The sequence below is a fragment of the Ranitomeya imitator genome, chromosome 1, assembly GCF_032444005.1.
Source record: "Ranitomeya imitator isolate aRanImi1 chromosome 1, aRanImi1.pri, whole genome shotgun sequence".
NCBI lineage: Eukaryota > Metazoa > Chordata > Amphibia > Anura > Dendrobatidae > Ranitomeya > Ranitomeya imitator.
In genome coordinates, this window is record NC_091282.1 from 428154763 (window position 1) to 428174709 (window position 19947).

Genomic DNA, 19947 nt, shown 5'->3' on the forward strand with positions numbered 1-19947 from the left:
TATAGACTTAGCGGGTATTTATGTTCAGATTAAACATATCAACATTTCACAACTAATATTTCAATTAAATATTTTGAAAAACAAAAAGATCTTTGCTCTCAAGTTTTTTAACATTCTTATGTTAATCTGATCATGCACATGGGCTCCTTGCTTGTGGTTGTACTAGGTCTTTGTGCAGAAGTCAATGATATGAAGCATACTTCGAGAAACACTTTCCCTGATCTCATGTGATAAAATCCGATCCCATAGTTGATTTTAAATGTACAGTATATGTCTGATGTTATAATGAAGCAACATCCATGTACCCAAAGGTGGCTGTAATTATAATTCTTTAGCTGTCTGCTATTTTTTTCTTGCCTCCTCGAAGACATGACTATTTGAGCTTATAAAGGTGGAATATACGGTAAACGCTTCTGCATGTAGTAGAAAAAAGTACTGGTGGAGAGAGACAGAAGGAGGCCTCTGTGCAAGAACAGTTTATGGACCCTCTTCAGTCCAATAGCTCCTCATAATGCACAATACCACCTGCTTTGGAGATGAAAATTGGCCCCCTTGCCTCTTGGGCCCTTGTACGACAGGTTGCCTAAATGATATGTCCACTCCTGAGAAAACCTGGAATAATCTGCCAATTTCACTAGCACAACATAACCATCTAATGTCTGTGAAGACTTCCTGACTCTCCCCCCAGACAGAAAGAAGGCTAAGAGCAGAGACAGACTGCCGTATTTCTCGTGGGAGAATCGCATCGTAAACCTTGTACTGGTTGTCTGCTCGCCTGACCTGAGCTTGACAGCTGCATAGAAATACATCATACGGTCTTGCTCAGGTCAGGAGAGGTGCCGACCAGTCCGTGCAGTGCAATGTGATTATCGCACGAGAAATACAGCAGTCTGTCTCTGCCCTAAGCCTGCAACCAGGAGATAACCCTTCGCTAGAGGTGTCTGGTGTTACTTACCTCTCCCAATTAAAAACACACACATGCATCAATGGCCAAACCAAATGTACATATGCTCAAAGAGTGTGGAAGGAATAGCAGTCTGCTAAACTGACTTTGCTTGCTATCGAGGAAGTTGGCAAAGATAGGTACATGGGCACCTCCAGTGGTAGATAGTACTGTCCCTTCATGACAAGGTATCTACCTGGTTGCTTCGCACACAACAAATAGCTAAACATGTCAGTTTTCAGAAAATATGACTAGATATATGTATTTATTCATATATTAATTTTTAATTGAACTCTTGTAACATACAAGAAATGACTCGGGCCAGGCATTTTACTATAGAATGAAACATGCCTCAGAAATCCAGCTAATGATAGAGAAAAAGTTTCCATTCATCGAAACTATAAGGTATATACTGGCTTATAAGTAATTATTGTGGGGCTTATATCGTCTTGTAACTCTTAGTAGGGATATATTACAGAAAATTACAGTACTTATGCAGTACCACTGTGTAATGTAAGGGCTTTCTTCCACACAGATCTTTATTAACAATGAATGGCGCAATTCAGTCAGTGGTAAGAAGTTCCCTGTCTTCAACCCAGCCACAGGAGAAAAGATATGCGAGATAGAAGAAGGGGATAAGGTAAGAAACCTGTAGATTCTACTTTGTCGCGATTACCTTTTAAAGTTAAAGTGCAATTCGAGCTGAATTTGCACATTATATTACTTTTACGTAGATGACGTGCCATAATTTGGGTAGAATTAGTAAATCTTCTGCTTCTGTAGCTTCACTTGCAGGGATGCCAGGCTTACCAAATCTTTACATTTATCAAAGCAGATACAAAGTTCAAATATGGAAAATATTTTTGCATTTTATTTAGCTTTTTTAGTCTGTTCTTCCAGTTGCGCATAACATTGATCAGTGGTTTCACGTTGGTACACGTTGGATTTGCCAGAAGCAAAACCACAGGTCGGTAAATGCTATAGAGAAATATTTATCTTCATAACAATGAGGATACTTAGTATAATATTATCATAATAATATAGTCTTATGATGTAGAAGAAATGACTTTTTCATCTACATTATATAACTTGAGACTATACCTTGACAAAAATATAGTCTACTGCTTTGTATCGGTACAAACGTCTGTTCACCTTTGAACGCCACTTTACAGATCATATCTGAGGATAAACTGCACAACAGTGGTCAAAGGTGAATAGTCTTATCATTATAATCTTTCACCAATTTCTCCAATACAAGCCTTACTGATGAAAGTAAAAGTGTTGTTGATGCAATACAGGCTGTTTCAATTTATTCTTTGGATTATCCAGTCCACTTGTTATCCATTACAACCACTGCCAGTTTTCTTTCTGGGACTTTAATGTTTCCTCCACTTTTTTCCAAGACTTAAATTTTTTTTTTTTACATTTTCATCAACATAAGCATATGAGGGCTTCTTTTTTGTTGGATGTGTTATAATTTTCATACTCACTATTGATCTCACTATACAATTTTCAAGAGAACGGGAAAAGAATTCCAGGTGTCGTGAAATATTAAGAAACTGGATTCTGCTGTTTTTTTTTTTTTTTTTGGGGGGGGGGTTCTTTTTAAGATGTTCACTATCCAGTAAAAATGACTTGGCAACTTGATTTTTCAGATTAGCATGATTACGGTAATACCAGACTTGTAAAGTTTATTTCCGTTATATTGTAAACAAAATTGGTTTGTGTTGCTATTTTCTGTGATTCATAAAAAAAAAAATTTTGTCGATGGAGCAATATAAGGGCTAATATTTTTATTGATACTGTCCTGGGGAACATACAGTGTTTTAATTGTTTTTTTTGTTATATTTTTGGAGGGAGGAACGAAGACCAAATTTGTTTAATTGTTTCGTTTTTAAATGAGGATAAAGAGATGATTACTTTTTGATGTTTTTCTATTTTTTTTGTTAAATACTTTTCTATTTTTTTCCTCATTATTGGGGACTTGAACCTGTGATTGCTCAATCGATATTCTATATTTACTGCATTATATAGGAAAGCTGACTATCTTCTATGGAGATCACAGGGGTACCAAGATTGGAGTGATAAGTTGATAGGGTACCCCAGCTGACAGGGCAGAACATAGGTACGCTGGAACCGCCATGTACAGGGAATGTCAGGAAGGTATTCAGTATTGTTTAATGAGGTTTTCAGGAACTAATAAATTGCCATTTCAGGTGATTGATAGGGGTGCTAAGATTCTTATTACCGTAATCTGTCATTGATGGCCAAGCCCTAACATTTTTATTCCTGGAAAACCACTTTAAGCTACTAGTTACAATTGTAAAATACATCTTTTTATAATCTTGATTATATTGGACTTTGAATAATTAGCCTGGTTGGCAGCTTTCTTATGAGACAAGATGCCTCATTGCAGATTGGATCAGTTGAACCCTAGGGGTCTTCTCCAAACACCCACTGCAAATAGGTACGGTAATTTTACGGAGAAAAGCCCAAGCCTGATAAACTTTTGCTGCATTGATGAAATGTTACCTAATGGCCTTTCAGATGTATGGCTATCCACATTAAATATTCATGGCTTCAATTCGCCAGTGTGGAAGCCTTTAATACAGAACAGCTCACCGTTGTAATTTAAAGGAGGTGTCTTTAGCATGGAAACTCTCAATGACCTCCATATTCCCTTAGCAAGTGTATGGGCAGGGTTGCCATCAGGAGAACCCATTTTCTTTAATAAGAAAATAGGTGTTTCTCAAAAAAAAAAGACAATTATTGTGTAAAAAGTCTCTATTCTCCAACCCTTCCTTATGAGCCACCTGCCAAATGAAACCATACTGTATCGTGGATTCTCAGACCCCTTGGAATGTGACATATGCGGTCTAGGTTTTTATGTTGAGTCATGATGATTTTCATGTGTTAACTTAATTATCCTTTTCTTCTAGGCAGATGTAGATATAGCTGTGAAAGCGGCAAGAGAAGCATTCCAGTTTGGGTCACCATGGCGTAGGACAGATGCTTCTCAGAGGGGTAAACTCTTGAATAAGTTGGCAGACCTCATAGAACGTGACATCTTGATTCTAAGCGTAAGTAATTTTCATGTGACAACATGACACTATTATTCCATATGAAATGGGTTTTATGGTACATTTACATGTTGGACTTATTAACTGGACTACTTTCAGACTCTGGAATCCATTGATGCGGGAAAGGCATTTACCGCCTCCTACTTTGCTGACATGCCAGGAGTTCTGAAATCCCTGCGCTACTGTGCAGGCTGGGCAGACAAAAACCATGGCCTCACAATCCCTATGGGTAGGTTGTTTTAAAGCTATGTGATGTTTGCAACAATAAAGAATAATTTTAGTAACAGGCTTCAACTTCTTTTATTTATAGATGGAGATTTCTTTACTTTCACAAGACATGAACCTGTTGGAGTATGTGGTCAAATAATCCCCGTAAGTAGGCAATACAGGCGCCTGACTATGGTAGCATAATTTCTAAAAATTGCAAAATGCGTACAAGGTGCCAAATATCGATTCTTATTTTCAGGTTCCAGATATTGATTTTGATAGTGCTTATTTGTGTTGATTTTAGATAAATTGTGTCTGAGTCTGCAGTTATGTGTGACTCTAATGGCCTATTTAGCTTAACTAAAAATTTGGTAATAAGCATTCATTGAAACGCTCAGTTCTGACTATCGGCACACCTAAATAGGCCCGCAATCACCCGAGGAACAAGCACGAACACTTTTGTTACACATGATGATTTCTATTGGCACCATAGGACCCCATGCCGACACCATGATATTCTAAGGGCACAGAACAATCAAATGAGAATCATTTTGTGCACAATCAATATTTAAACAGGCCAGTAAATGGCTTGAATGTAACCAACAGCAGTTGCAACGCCCCAGAGACCTGGTCGTTGCAGTATAGCGCTCTGCCACTAAGGGGAGCAGCGGTACGTCTGATGGCACTAAAGAGTTATCCTGACCAGGTATCACCAGAACACATTACACTTCACACTCTGGCCACTAGGGGGAGCAAAAGGCTTTATTTATTGGGCCACTCCTCACATTGGTAAAACTAGGGGCTGGGGAGAAAGTTAGTTAGAAGCTGACTGGGTTGGAACCAGGCAACATCCCGTGGCAGGGGGTGTTGCGGGAGAAGGCACAGGGGGTCCCTGTCAGGCGTGGGAACCTGGCAGGTGCCTAGCGAACAGAACAGAACGTAACGGAACCGCGCCTGCACACCTTGCGGCGGTATCCTAAGAGAGAGACAAGAAGGGAAGAATATTGTGGAACAGTGTAAACGAGATCAGCACAAAGGAGAGCCAGTAAGAGTCGTGCCGAGAGAGGAAGGCAACATCTTACTGAGGCGCGTAGTCGGTGGCCGGATCACCGTAGGAGTAACTGACTTCAAGCCTTACTTCAAATTCCGCTGGACAGTTGATTATAGGTTGGCTGTCTACCTTTTTACACCTACGAAGACATAGGGGGCAACATTGGGAGAGGGGCGTCTCTAGGGTCCCGGAAGACTCCAAGCCTTCCCGTCAAACGGGTGGCGTCCTAGCCATAACATGTTGGGGGGACGTTAGAAACTAGTAACATCTGGAACCAAAGAACGAGAGAGAGAGCTGTAGAGAACGAACGAACGAGAACAGCAGTTGTGAGGACTATTCCGAATGCTCAGCAGGGTAGGACTACAACACACAGGCGCTATTGGTAGGCAACGATTTCCATCTGCGAGGGAAACTCTGGATGTGCCCATCGGACCGGCCGGTCTCAGAGAGCGCTGTTGAACGTACTCTGGATTGAGGATCCTGAAGCCTTCAGTAAAGAGGTAAAGAGACTGCAACCTTGTGTCCTCGTTATTGACTGCGCCTCACACCATCACCATCCACCTTACTGGGAAGCCCTGGGGACATACTTCACCTGTGGGAAGTTATACCACCCAGCTGCCATTCCATCACCCCAGTGGACCCCACAGCAGCGTCGGTCACCCTGACCGAACACCACAGGTGGCGTCACGAACCCTTGACAGACTGTACAAATCCCTTTACTGGACGCCCCTTAGCAGGGTCACGGACCGGGTCTAGCCACCGTGACAGCCTCAGAACCGAACCAGAGAGGCCCGGTACCGAGAACTCGTGGCCCTGTGTCTGGGGGCGCTCCACAGTCAATGAATGACCCATATAAAGGGCCATAGCCTACAGAAACCAAGTGCAAATTAAAGGTCTACATCCAAACTAGATCTAACATTTTCATAAGATTCTAAGATTAAAAAATGAAAACAATAAAGGCATTTCAAGCACCGACAGACAGTACTGCGAGCCATAACTTCTTTTTCTGTATAGTACTCTGTAGAAGATATAGGAAGCTCGTTTCTCTACACAGAAGTGGGGAACCAGTGTTTGATAATCTTGACTTGCTGTAAAAAATGTTTAAGAAGCGTTTTATCTGCAATAATAATGATGATCTAAAATATCTTTCTTGTTTCACAGTGGAATTTTCCACTTGTAATGTTTGCATGGAAAATCGCACCTGCACTCTGCTGTGGCAATACAGTTGTCATCAAGCCAGCCGAGCAAACACCACTGACGGCTCTGTACATGGGATCATTAATAAAAGAGGTGTGTGCGCCTTGTGCAAAAGCAAATAGAAAGGCAGATCAAGTATGTGTTTTAATTTTGCAAACAGTAGCAGAAATACAATGATTCAATGTACCTGCCTATACGGGCTTCCTCTACGTGAACATACTGTAACACTCCGTGACAAAGTTGTTGCAAATATCATCTCACTTTCGTATTATTGGTTATCGATAAAATAGTTTGTGCAGTTTTGTTATACTCCACGGAACTAGCCCTGTTCTGAACCAGGTAGTCCGGGGTTCACCAAATTTGTCACTCATGCTGATACATTCAGTGCTTCTTGCTAGAAGTTGGGCACTATATCTAAATTTTGCCCATAATAGGCTTACTTTATACCAATAATTGGCAATTAAAAAACATTTGACATAAATACAGTATATTCTTAATAAATCCTTTTTTTATTCACTTTTAAAAAGTGGCGAAATAACAACAGTAATTGTGGACCAAAGTTTTTGAAGCGCTATATGATGTGCCATTATCTCACTCCAGAAGGAATCTTGGCATACAGACTCCTAGCAAACTTAAAACAGGTCTATTAACAGATGCCTCAATACAAACGGCAAACAACTATTCAATAGGTGTGCTAGACCTGATGAAGCTAGTGTACTTTGTTTTAAAATCCACATCATAATGGCTGTATGATCATGCTGATGTTATAACGAATATATAGAGTGAGAGACACGCGAGCCCAAGTGTATTCAGACTCCTCCCACTCAGCCTGACCGCTGCAGCTTGTACTTAGCAGTGTGAGATCTCAGCAGCAGGGAAGAGGGACACAGAGGAGTTGTCAAAGCTTAGATGATGAAATTAAGATGATGCTTGGAAAAGGAATTGTACAGCCATTCTGACATGGATTTTCAAATGAAATATAGCAGAATCATCAAGTGTATCTATTTTATAGTGTAGTTTGTACAGTGACATTTGGTAAAAAATATTAAAGGGGTTCACCAGAATTAGAAAACCATGTATGCTATTCTCAAAAACAGTGCTTCCCATGTCTACAGTGTGTTATTGCAGCTCAGCCTCATTGAATTAAATAGTAGTAGACCGGGAAGGTGCTGTATATGGGAGAAAATAAACATATTTTTAATATCATGGATCCCACCTGCGCACATACAGTATCTGTCTATTATATCAAGTCAGCTTTCCTTTGAATCTTGTATTTTTATGAGCTTATTCACATAGTATCCCACTCTACTTTCCACATCCAACATCCATCAAGCTTAATACTGCAGTCAGATTTTTTTTTTCCTGCAAGATAATGTATTAATTACCATAGATGGTAATATATAGAAATCTTTACATTTTATACTGATCTTTAAACCGGTTTATTTTGTGATGATAGCAAACATATTATTGGTGAATGTGAAGTTATTTTGCCTCCTCTTTACTTTTTCTCCCGTAGGCCGGTTTTCCACCAGGTGTAGTGAATATTGTTCCTGGATACGGACCCACCGCTGGAGCAGCCATATCACATCACATGGACATTGATAAGGTTGCATTCACTGGATCAACTGAGGTATTACTCCTATTTCATTAAAAAAAAAAATCTCAAAGTTTACAGTTTAAAGGGAACTTCCATTATGCTGCCAAACCATGGTTCCTAGTCAAGAGGCTATAGGTGAAGCTGGCCAATAGGAATAATTAAGCATTCATATCTACCTCCACGTTTAGCAGATGTGCATCTACTATCTGCATGTCTGAATAATTTAAAGTGAACTTATAACAAATGTTTTCACGTCCCCCCCAAAAAAAATGGTGGCATGTGAGTTCCTCCAGGGAAATAATTCCCAAAAGATCCTCATTTTAATTGTTCTTTCCTATACAAGTGGCTAGTCTGCTAGTTATGTGTCTGGTATATAGACTCTTGGAGCAAAAGTTTTTAGTAAGGTGCACAAGAAGAAATATCTAGTTTTACCTTCGAAAACATAAAAGAATTTAATAACCTGAAAATAGCATTGACCAGTGTATGTGAATAATATATTGTTGTATGAATTGTATGTAATTTGAAATAAACTTTCTATGCATTACTTAATACATCTGTATTTTATATGTATTTAGGTTGGAAAGCTAATCAAAGAAGCTGCTGGGAAGAGTAACCTTAAGAGAGTTACACTGGAGCTTGGAGGAAAAAGTCCAGTTATCATTTTTGCTGATGCGGACTGTTAGTATATTATTACTGTTCCCTTATCACAAAGCTTAAATGGTCACTATGTTGTTTAAGCAAGGATATCCTTAAAGGGGATCTGTCAGCAGAATTGCGTCCAACAAACTATTTATATGTACATGTATTTCTTTCAAAGACCAGACCAGCAATCCCGTTACATGGTCACACTGTTCCTCTGTTACTGAGAAATCAGTGTTTGAATTGCTATGCAAATGAGGCTAGAGAGCCATTGTAGACCTGAATTGCTTGTCACTCCAGCTCTATTCTCCACCCGGCTCCACCCTGCTTTCAAACGCTTGACTGACAGCTTCTATATTCTGTAACTTCAGGCGAAAGCAGGGTGGGAAATAGAGCTGGAGTGACAGAGGCTTCAGATGCACAATAGCTCTTCAGCCTCATTTACATATGAATTTAAACTCTGATTTTTCAGTAATGGAGGAACAGACTGGCCATTTAAACCTATTGCTGAATTTGTCTTTAAAAGAGCTAAATGCACATGTAAATAGTTTATGGGGTGAAATCCTGCTGACCGATTCTCTTTAAAGGCATGTGCAGCTGTGAACTAAAGCCATAGGTATACTGTACAGATCCATTTGTGCACTCTTGTACAGACTCTGTTCGAGCCCATGTGTATGGAGATACTTTCCCTTAGTACTCTACCTCTAGGGGAGAATAATTATATAGGGGTAGACATACCATATGTGTGACCTAGGCAGCTGCGTAGGCTCCCAGTAGGTCAAGGAGCCAAATGCCACCTTATAAAATATCCAGCAACAACCCACTGACTACTGTATTGAATGCAGGGTACTTATGAAATAAATTACCTGGCTCACAATTATTAGAGCTACATAGGTGGGCAGTGTAATGTGAGATATTGAAGTCCAAGAGGCCCATTTTTTTTTTTTTTTGCACAGATGCCTACTGCTGTTTGTACCTTTCTCAGACATACTTATAGTCATATAGAGGCATACAAAAGTACAATAAAAGTTTCATGTATCTCTATGTAGGTCACAAATTGGAACGATAATAATAATAATGTTCATGAGCACCAAAGTGTTTACAAATCTACTGCTAAATTACTCACTGCGCCTGTCCCCGGACTCTGAATTATCTTCGCCATAAATTAGGGATTTGGAAGTAATGTGACATAGAACTTAAATTTCAAATTTTGATGGTGTGACTCCTTAAACCTGTCACCCCAAAAATCGAAGATGAGCTAAGCCCACCAGCATCAGGGGCTTGTCTACAGCATTCTGTAGTGTTGTAGAAAAGCCCCCGATATATTCTGAAATATGAGAAAAAGAGATTACATTATACTCACCCAGGGGCGGTCCCACTGCGGTCCGGTCCGGGGCCTCCCATCTTCTTATGATGACGTCCTCTTCTTGTCTTGACACTGCGGCTCCAGCGCAGGCGTACTTTGTCTGCCCTTTTGAGGGCAGAGCAAAGTACTGCAGTGCGAAGGCGCCGGGAAAAGGTCAGAGAGGCCCAGCACCTGCGCACTGCAGTGCTTTGCTCCACCTGCACCAGAGCCACAGCGTGAAGAGGACGTCATCGAATGAAGATAGGAGGGCCCGGACCACGACCGTGACGCCCATTGGACCGGACCGCCCGCCCAGGTGAGTATAATCTAACCTCTTTTTATCATCTTTCAGGATACATCGGGGGCTTATCTACAGCATTCCAGAATTCTCTAGATAAGCCCCTGATGCTGGTGGGCTTAGCTCATCTTCAATTTTGGGGGTGACAGGTTCCCTTTAGGTGTTTTTTTCGAACACAATATTTACACAATATTTATTTTTTGCATTTTTGTAGCATTTTAAGGGTCCATGATATTTCAAGCAAATGCACTATGTTCTTTGCATGACATTTTTCTGCTTCTTGAAGGGAACCTGTCGGCAGGATTGTGCACGGTAACCTACAGACAGTGTCAGGTCGGCGCCGTTATACAGATTAAAAAAAAAATAAAATCAATTTGAAAAGTATGTACAGATATTCATTATGCAAACTGGGGGGTGGGCAGGTCAGTGAGGGATCAGTGACCTGTCAGCAGGCTGCATTATGAATATCTCATCAGAGCACCACGTGAAGACCCATCCCTCACTGGCCGCCCCAGAGCACGAGTATATCTTTAACTACAAATGGAAAATAAAGAACAACCACAAGATGGATTTCATCAAGCAAGGTGTCATATTAATGCGTATAACGGGGCTGACTTGACACTATCTGTAGGTTACTGTGCACAATCCTGCTGACAGGTTCCCTTTAAGTACTTTTTAAATGCATAAAATGTATTTCAATAAGCCAATGCACAATAATAGGCAGTATACCAGGTGCTATTTTCTGTAGAAATAGTTTCCTAGATAAAAAAAAATACAATTGCAAAAAAAAAATATTACATTCATTTGGCTGCCTTTTTTTATCCTGTATTGGCCTCTGCACCCTCTAGTATACAAACTTACCAAATTCTAAGATACACTGGCAATTTTGCACGTTTTCCCACCTACAAACCTCGTAGGTATACTTCAACTTTGAGAGACAGAATCTAAGAATGAAAACCAGAAAATCACATTGTATGATTTGTACATAATCAATTTGCATTTTATTGCATGAAATAAGTATTTGATACAATATAAAAACAGAACTTAATATTTGGTACAGAAACCTTTGTTTGCAATTACAGAGGTCAGACGTTTCCTGTAGTTCTTGACCAAGTTTGCACAGACTGCAGCAGAGATTTTGGCCCACTCCTCCATACAGATCTTCTCCATATCGTTCAGGTTTTGGAGCTGTCGCTGTGCAACATTGAGTTCTGTTCTGTTGTTCTTTTGCATCACTTATTTACTTAAATAATTAAAATGCAAATGAATTATGTAAAAAGCATACAATGTGATTTTCAGTTTTGTTATTTTAAGATTCTGTCTCTAACAGTTCAAATGTACCTACAACAAAAATTACAATTTGTAGGTAGGAAAACTTGCAAAATCGGCAGTGTATCAAATACTTTCCCCACTGTAGATGGCATCTGCATCTAGATCATGGGGCTAGCAATGGAAAACTTTAGCATGTAAGGATACACTGACACATTTAGACTAGGTTCCCACTAAGTGTATTTGCTGCTGATCTCTGGCAGTGACACCTGCAGCTGTATACATCACTGTGGATATCATTGTGAAATTTTCACATAGATCCACACTATAAATTGACATGCGGCGGATCCAAAACCTTTGCTAGCATTGTAAAACACAGAGGAAGTGACACTGTGCTTTTGAACCATGGAAACTTAGCATTAGTATTAATGTAACTCTTCTATATTTGAGCATTGTCAAAACACAGTTAGACCTTTTGGCCATGTATAGTAAAGGGGTTGTCAACTACTTGGACAACCCCTTCTCGATCGTTATATTTTCCCCTTGTAAATTAGTAACACCTATATTCCGAACCTCACCCCGGTGCCGACACTGTTGAAGTGGTTGCCACACTGGCTCTCTCAGGGATTGCCTGACATACTTTTATCACACAGTCCATGCAACCAATTAGCGCTGACTTAACTGTCCCTGACTTTGGAGGAAGTGAGAGCTGCTGCTCTCTCATTTCCACAGGATAAATGGGGTACGTCCGAGGGCGGGGACAGAGAAGCCAGAGCAGGGATCGCATGACATAACAATGTTACACAATCCCTGGGAGAGCCAGTGCCAACACCACTGGAACAGCACCGGCCCCACTGGTGAGTATAGGTGTTCAAGTGGAGGACAACCCTTATAAACTTGGAAAAAGTTTCATCTATTTCTCAGATAATCTGTTATATAATTTTTTTTTCTCCTAGTGGACAATGCAATAGAGCAGTCCCACCATGGGCTGTTCTATCACCAAGGACAGTGTTGTATAGCTGGATCTCGAATATTTGTTGAAGAATCAATTTATGATGAATTTGTGCGCAGAAGTGTTGAAAAAGCAAAAAAACGGGTTTTAGGAGATCCGCTATTACCTTCAACAGAGCAAGGTCCACAGGTAAATTGTTAATTTCATAATTACATAATGGTTATGGGGAGTAGATGGAGCCAACAAGTAATTTATTCACAAACTGGGAGATTATAAGAATCTTCTTGACATTTGTTATCTTGTAGTTCATGAAGGGCTCATTCAGATGAGCAAATTATATGTACACGTGCTATTGGTGGGCACCGCTGTTCACACGGGGATCCATTATACCTGATGTGCCAGTGCACATGGCCGATTTTCCACTTGGGCCAATGGTCTGCATGAGAAGATGGCAACATGCACTATTCTGCCCCATAAATTGGATCAGATTAGTGTATGTAAACAGCAGATGATAACACGGAGCTGCACATGTGCGGCCTAAATAGAAGTACGGCTTTCTAAACCTGCTCTTAATTTAGGGACTTTATTTACCTGAACTTGTCAAATTCTTATATTTTTCCAATCCACTGTTTGGTCTTATTAGTTTACCCATCATTACAGCAATCGAAAGAATGTCCCAGTGTAATAACATTTTTTTCACTGTCAAATGTTCCTCATTGTTTCCCAGTAAGTCTAGAATTATTTGCTATGTACCTTTTTATAGGAGAGTGCTGTGCATAATCATATCCTAGGGTATTTTAATTACACATTGAATTAATAGCTCATTTATCAGTGCTATGGGAATTTGCAAAGTTCTCAGGCTTTCTATGCTTAGGGATAAAAATGTGCAGGAAAATAACTAGTCTAGCTCTTGGCAAGACAAGGTGTTGTTTTCAGCTCTTGGCCTAGACACAATTAACCATACTGAGTGACCTGCTATCAAGTTAAACTCATAATGTTCACATCCTTTACAGAAAAAAAAGATAAGAAACCTATATCTTTGCAGAAAGAGATTAAACAGGAGAACCTTGAGCTTTTTATTGATGTGATTGTAACAATCAGGCCAAGGAAACTACCAATATATAAGCCTTTTATTGGCCCACTTTCTACTGTAGTATGTGTCTACTAGTGATGAGTGTGTAATAGTGATGAGTGAGTATACTCGTTGCTCAGGTTTTCCCGAGCATGCTCGGGTGGTCTCCGAGTATTTGTTAGTGCTCAGAGATTTAGTTTTTTGTTGACTCACCTGCATGATTTACGGCTGCTAGCCAGCCTGTGTACATGTGGGGGTTGCCTGGTTGCTGGGAATCCCCACATGTATTCAAGCTGTCTAGCAGCTGTAAATCATGCAGCTGTGAGGGACGGAAAACTTAATCTCCGAGCACATCCAAATACTCAGAGACCACCCAAGCGTGCTCTGGAAAACCCAAGCAACGAGTATACTCGCTCATCACTAGTGTCTACTAAGACTATAATTTTCAACAGAAAAAGGTCTAAAGCCTAAAGTAGCGTGTGAATTGAGCACACATAAGATTTTTAGTTCCCAGATATAAAAGACTTGTTAAAATGGGAAAACCAATCCGGGTTTTTTGTGTTAATATTTCAATATTTCTGTATAGGATTATGTCACACTATTGACTCAAGTTTCACTTAGAAAGCCAGGATTTTATAGATGTTGTGCAAAATGAAGTGTTAGGAAACAAATATATTAACTTAATACAGTCCTATTTAGTTCGCGGATCACCAGAAATCCTCATTTTAATAAATTAGTTGAATTTTACTCCAGCATACTTTAGGGCTCGCTCACATGAGCGTATAAATCAGATAAAAAATGGATTGCACTCAGACCAATGTTACTTAGTGAGGAAGTGCCGATCTGCGTATTTCTTCTCAGCTGTATTCGATGTGAGGAAAAAAAATTATATAATGGTGCGATTTCACTCTGAAATTAGTTGGATACAAGAAAAAAAATGGATTCCATACGGACCATCAGTAGTGCATTCGATTTTAACAGATACACTGCAATTCTGTAAGATAGGAAACTGTAAATGGTCCTGTAAAAGATTTATAGCTGTTGAGTAAAAATGGATTGTCTATGGATGACAAGTGACAGAAAATTGTCTCACTTTTCTGAATAAGGCCATGTTCACACGTTCAGTATTTGGTCAGTATTTTACCTCAGTATCTATAAGCCAAACCCAGGAGTGGGTGATAAATACAGAAGGGGTGATGTGTTTCTATTATACTTTCCTCTGACTGTTCCACTCCAGATTTTGCCTTACAAATAGTGATGTAAAATACTGACCAAGTGCTGAACATTTGAATGTGGCTTGAGACTAAATCTGCTGTAAGAAACACCAGTCTTAATAAATTCTACCATTGTTTTTTCCAGGGCGCCAAATACATCCCTTGTATCTAGCAAAGGGACAAACATCACACATAGCGAGGGATAGGCCGGGGTCACATGAGCCAATAAAAATATCAGTCGCATAATCATCCAGAAAAGTGGGACAATTATTTTCTCACTTGCCATCCATGTGCTGTAGCAATTAATATTTTACAGGAACATTTACAGTTTCCTTTGCTACAGAACTGCAATGTATCCATAAATATCAAATGCCATACTGATGGTCCATATGGCATCTGTTTTTTTTTCTTGCACTTTAGTGATTTCAGAGTACAGCTGAAAAAAAAAATACGCAGATCTGCACTGTCTCATTGAATAACATTGATCCGAGTGCAATCCCTTTTTTGGGGGATTTATATGCTAGTGTGGGCGAACCTTCAAAGCTTATGCTTCATTATCCTGGGACGGATATCATATAAACTAACCTTCCCTTATATACTGAAAAAAGGGACAAAGGGACTTCATTGTTCTTTGATTTATTACTACAGTGATATCAGCTGGGATAGACTGAAAATAGTTTATCATGATCAAACTACAGTTACTCAGATGCTCATATACTTTTACTACAAGAAACCAGATAGTACTCATCCTCTCCAAGTCTGGCACTGTCCCTCTGCCACTGATCCAGGCTTTTTTATCGGCTGCAGTGGTGATGTCACAACTGTAGTGAATCTCACTGCTGCAGCCAATCACTTATCTCATTGGCTCATGACATTGATTGGCTGAAGCGGTGATAGCGACTGTAGTCCTGATGTCACCGTGGCAGACACTACATACTGGATCAGCGGTAAAGAGCGCTAAACCTGGGGAAGATGGACTGTTTTTGTTGAAGTATACAAGCATTTGTGCACATATATTTCGATTGTCGATAACCCATTTATCGGTGGAGCTGTGGTCTAAAATTGGTTCAAAATATTAAAGGTGTTGAGGCACCACATATAAGGATAACCAGTTTGTCAAATCTCAGTGAATTTTTCTTTCCATTCAAATCTAGTTTTGAGATCTCTACCTAGGGTTCACTCTGGGAACTCCATACATCAGTATCTTTAAAGGGAACCTGTCACCTGAATTTGGCGGGACTGGTTTTGGGTCATATGGGCGGAGTTTTCGGGTGTTTGATTCACCCTTTCCTTACCTGCTGGCTGCATGCTGGCTGCAATATTGGATTGAAGTTCATTCTCTGTCCTCCATAGTAAACGCCTGCGCAAAGCAATCTTGCCTTGTGCAGGCATGTACTACGGAGGACAGAGAATGAACTTCAATCCAATATTGCAGCCAGCATGCAGCCAGAAGGTAAGGAAAGGGTGAATCAAACACCCGAAAACTGCGCCCATATGACCCAAAACCAGTCCCGCCAAATTCAGGTGACAGAGTCCCTTTAAATGTCCACATATGGGTAGCTGTCCTGTATAGCAATATTTAAACATCTGAAATATTTTATTTCTACAGACGTGTTGACAATGGAACACTATACATCATGTATGTTATTACTAATTGTCTGCTATCAGTTAGTATGTAGTATTTCATTCTCATTAATTACATTGTGAAGCTACAGTCAGACAACACACGTCCAGATAAAGTTTGTAAAGAATTTCCTAAACATGACACGTATGATTGAAGAAGGGCACAAGGACTACTAATTTCTCCTAGTGGTAATTTCACTTGTATTTCAGTCAAGTGTAAAGCTTTTATAGCTATTCTCATTACCTTGGGTCTACATTCTGCATAATGGAGTTTGGCTCAAGTTACAAGATAATCAAGTTAAGGAAAAGTGAAAAACAAGAAATGTGAGATTGTGCTGAAAAAGAATTATATATGCTCTGCTAACTCTTGTGCTAAGCCGGCATGAATGTCATCATCGTATAAGTATTGTGTTATTCTGGAGCAAATGTCATGCTCAAAACTCCTGAATTTAATACTGTCTATTGGCAATTACTTAAATAATTGTGTATGTGATATTATGATCACATGATCAGATTCCACAATAAAACAGGTTTTGTAAAGGTAACATCTATTCTTCATAATTTCACATTTTAGATTGACCAGGAACAATATGATCGAATTCTTTCGCTAATTGAAAGTGGAAAGAAGGAAGGAGCAAAACTGGAATGTGGGGGTGGCGCATGGGGCAATAAAGGGTTCTTTATCCAACCTACCGTCTTCTCAGATGTTAAGGATGACATGCGCATTGCCAGAGAAGAGGTATGTTCATCAGTAAATTAGGTTAATCTGCTTATGCTTTCTACATGTTATTGGAACATCAGGTTAATGTGTTGTTTCCACGATTTCTTGACTTCATTTATCACTGCAGAATGATGGTAGTCCTACTGAAATAGTAATTTGAAGTTCTACTGTAGAGGCTCAAAAAGAGCAAAGCTGTAAAAGCCCTGTTCTAGAGGTAGATGATGGTCCTAGCAATGGGACCCACATCTATTGGGTAGTTATTCTGCTGATAGGCCATAAATGTCAAACATAGGATTACCTATTAACTGTCATATCATTATAGTATTAAAATCTGCAGTATTCTGCTGGGACCTCTATTGAAATGAAAAATGGTCACACTCATATGTTACAGAATAAATAGCCATTACATAAAGTGATTTTTTTTGCTAGTTGTTTTTGTTTATGTAAAGCTAATTTTTACTATACTATATCTAATGTAATCATATCTTCTACTTTTCATTGTATCTGAACTGTTGCGAGAAAAACAACATAATGATCCCCAAAGGAAAGTCAACCTGTTTTCCTAGATACCCTAAATGCAAATCTGCATAATTACTATCGTTATGGATGGTCAGAGATACTTATTTTTGGATAGTTTCCTCATTATCCCAAAAAGTTTTCTATACCATTCATGCTTTTTGCTTATATATAAATATATCAAATCACTATTTTATGTCAATAGATATTTGGACCTGTACAGCAAATTATGAAGTTCAAAAATATCGATGACGTAATTAAGAGGGCAAACAACACCACATATGGACTGGCTGCTGGAGTTTTCACCAAAGACATTGACAAAGCAATGACAATTTCTGCCGCTCTTCAAGCAGGAACGGTCTGGTAAGTAAGATTCTAAATGTACCTATTATAAATTTGTAGACTCGTGTCCGAAAGTGTTGGCATCCTTGAAATTGTTCCAGAAAATGAAGTATTTCTTCCAGAAAATAATGTTTTGTTATGCATATTGCCTCTTTAGAGAAAAAGAGGACTTGAACTCTATAGCGCCACCTGTTGGAAGTAGCGATCCTGCAAGTCACAATCAACCCTTTAACGAGTCTTGCAATATGACTTGGGATAAAAGCCAAATCAGTATCTCAATTTGCAGACATGGTGTTTCGTGCTATTGGCCCTCGTGACAACTGATTTGGCTAGGTGAGAGGCTCTGGACTGAGGTCTAAGGGGTAAGATTTCCTTATACATATGTTTATTTCCTTTGTGTGTAATGTAACAACACAAAAAAGATTAAAAAGAAGGCAAATTGGGTGTAATTTCACACAAAATCCTACAAATGGGCTGGACAAAGTTGTTGACACTTTTCCAAAATTGAGGGTAAATAACTTTGTTTCAAGCATGTGATGCTCATTCGAACTCACTTGTGGCAAGTAACAGGTGTGGGCAACATGAAAATCACACCCGAAACTAGATTAGACAGAGAAAAGTTGGCTCAATCTTTGCATTGTGTGTCTGTGTGTTCCACAGAAAGAGGAGAAGAGAACTGTTTGAGGACTTGAGAACCAAAATTGTTGAACAATATCAACAATCTCAAGGTTACAAGTCCATCTCCAGAGATCCTGATGTCCCTCTGTCCACGATGCAACATAATCAAGTAGTTTACAACCCCTGGCACTGTAGCTAGTCTCCATGGATGTAAACGACAGAGAAAAATTGATACGTTACGACAGTGGATAGTCCGGATGGTGTATAAGCATCCCTATCAAAGTTCCAATGAATTTCAAGCTGTCCTGCAGGCTCAGAGTATATCCGTGTCAGCGCAAAATATCTGTTGACATTTGAATGAAATGAAATGCTATGGCAGGAGACACAGGAGGACCCCACTGCTGACACAGAAACATAAAAAGCCCCCAGAACTGAATGGAAACGAAGCGCTTCAGAGTTCTGAAGTAGACAGCAATGAGTTTAGATCTAAATCTCATTGAACACCTGTGGAGAGATCTTAAAATTACTGTTGGAAGAAGGCAAATATGAGAGACCTGGAGCTTGTTTGAAAAAGAATGGCCCAAAATTCCAGATGAGAGGTGTAAGAAGCTTATTCATGGTTAGAGGAAGCAATTAATAGCAGCTATTTATTCAAAAGGATGTGTACCCAAATATTAACCCCTTACCGGCATCGGACGTACTATACCGTCCGATGCCGGCTCCCCTGCTTTGATGCAGGGCTCCGCGGTGAGCCCGCACCAAAGCCGGGACATGTCAGCTGTTTTGAACAGCTGACATGTGCCCGTAATGGGCGCGGGCAGAATCGCGATCTGCCCGCACCTATTAACTAGTTAAATGCCGCTGTCAAACGCAGACAGCGGCATTTAACTACCGCTTCCGGCCGGGCGGCCGGAAATGACGTCATCGCCGACCCCGTCACATGTCCGGGGGTCGGCGATGCGTCTCCATTGTAGCCATAGAGGTCCTTGAGACCTCTATGGTTACTGATTGCCCGTCGCTGTGAGCGCCACCCTGTGGTCGGCGCTCACAGCACACGTGCAATTCTGCTACATAGCAGCGATCAGCAGATTGCTGCTATGTAGCAGAGCCGATCGTGCTGTGCCTGCTTCTAGCCTCCCATGGAGGCTATTGAAGCATGGCAAAAGTTAAAAAAAAAAAGTTTAAAAAAATGTGAAAAAAATAAAAAAAACATAAAAGTTTAAATCACCCCCCTTTCGCCCCAATCAAAATAAATCAATAAAA

The 19947-nt window shown here is 39.9% G+C and overlaps 1 protein-coding gene across 2 annotated transcripts in view; it reads left to right on the plus strand.

Annotated features, from left to right (window-relative positions):
- ALDH1A1 (aldehyde dehydrogenase 1 family member A1) overlaps positions 1–19947 on the plus strand; it is a 238935-nt gene that overhangs the window by 201688 nt on the left and 17300 nt on the right. For both annotated transcript variants that reach the window (XM_069763401.1, XM_069763392.1), the window contains exons 3-12: positions 1479–1583; positions 3883–4023; positions 4123–4252; positions 4334–4395; positions 6443–6571; positions 7995–8108; positions 8651–8753; positions 12583–12767; positions 17062–17226; positions 17930–18087. In XM_069763401.1, coding sequence (XP_069619502.1) covers positions 1479–1583; positions 3883–4023; positions 4123–4252; positions 4334–4395; positions 6443–6571; positions 7995–8108; positions 8651–8753; positions 12583–12767; positions 17062–17226; positions 17930–18087 — 1292 coding nt within the window. The remainder of the gene's footprint in view (positions 1–1478; positions 1584–3882; positions 4024–4122; positions 4253–4333; positions 4396–6442; positions 6572–7994; positions 8109–8650; positions 8754–12582; positions 12768–17061; positions 17227–17929; positions 18088–19947) is intronic.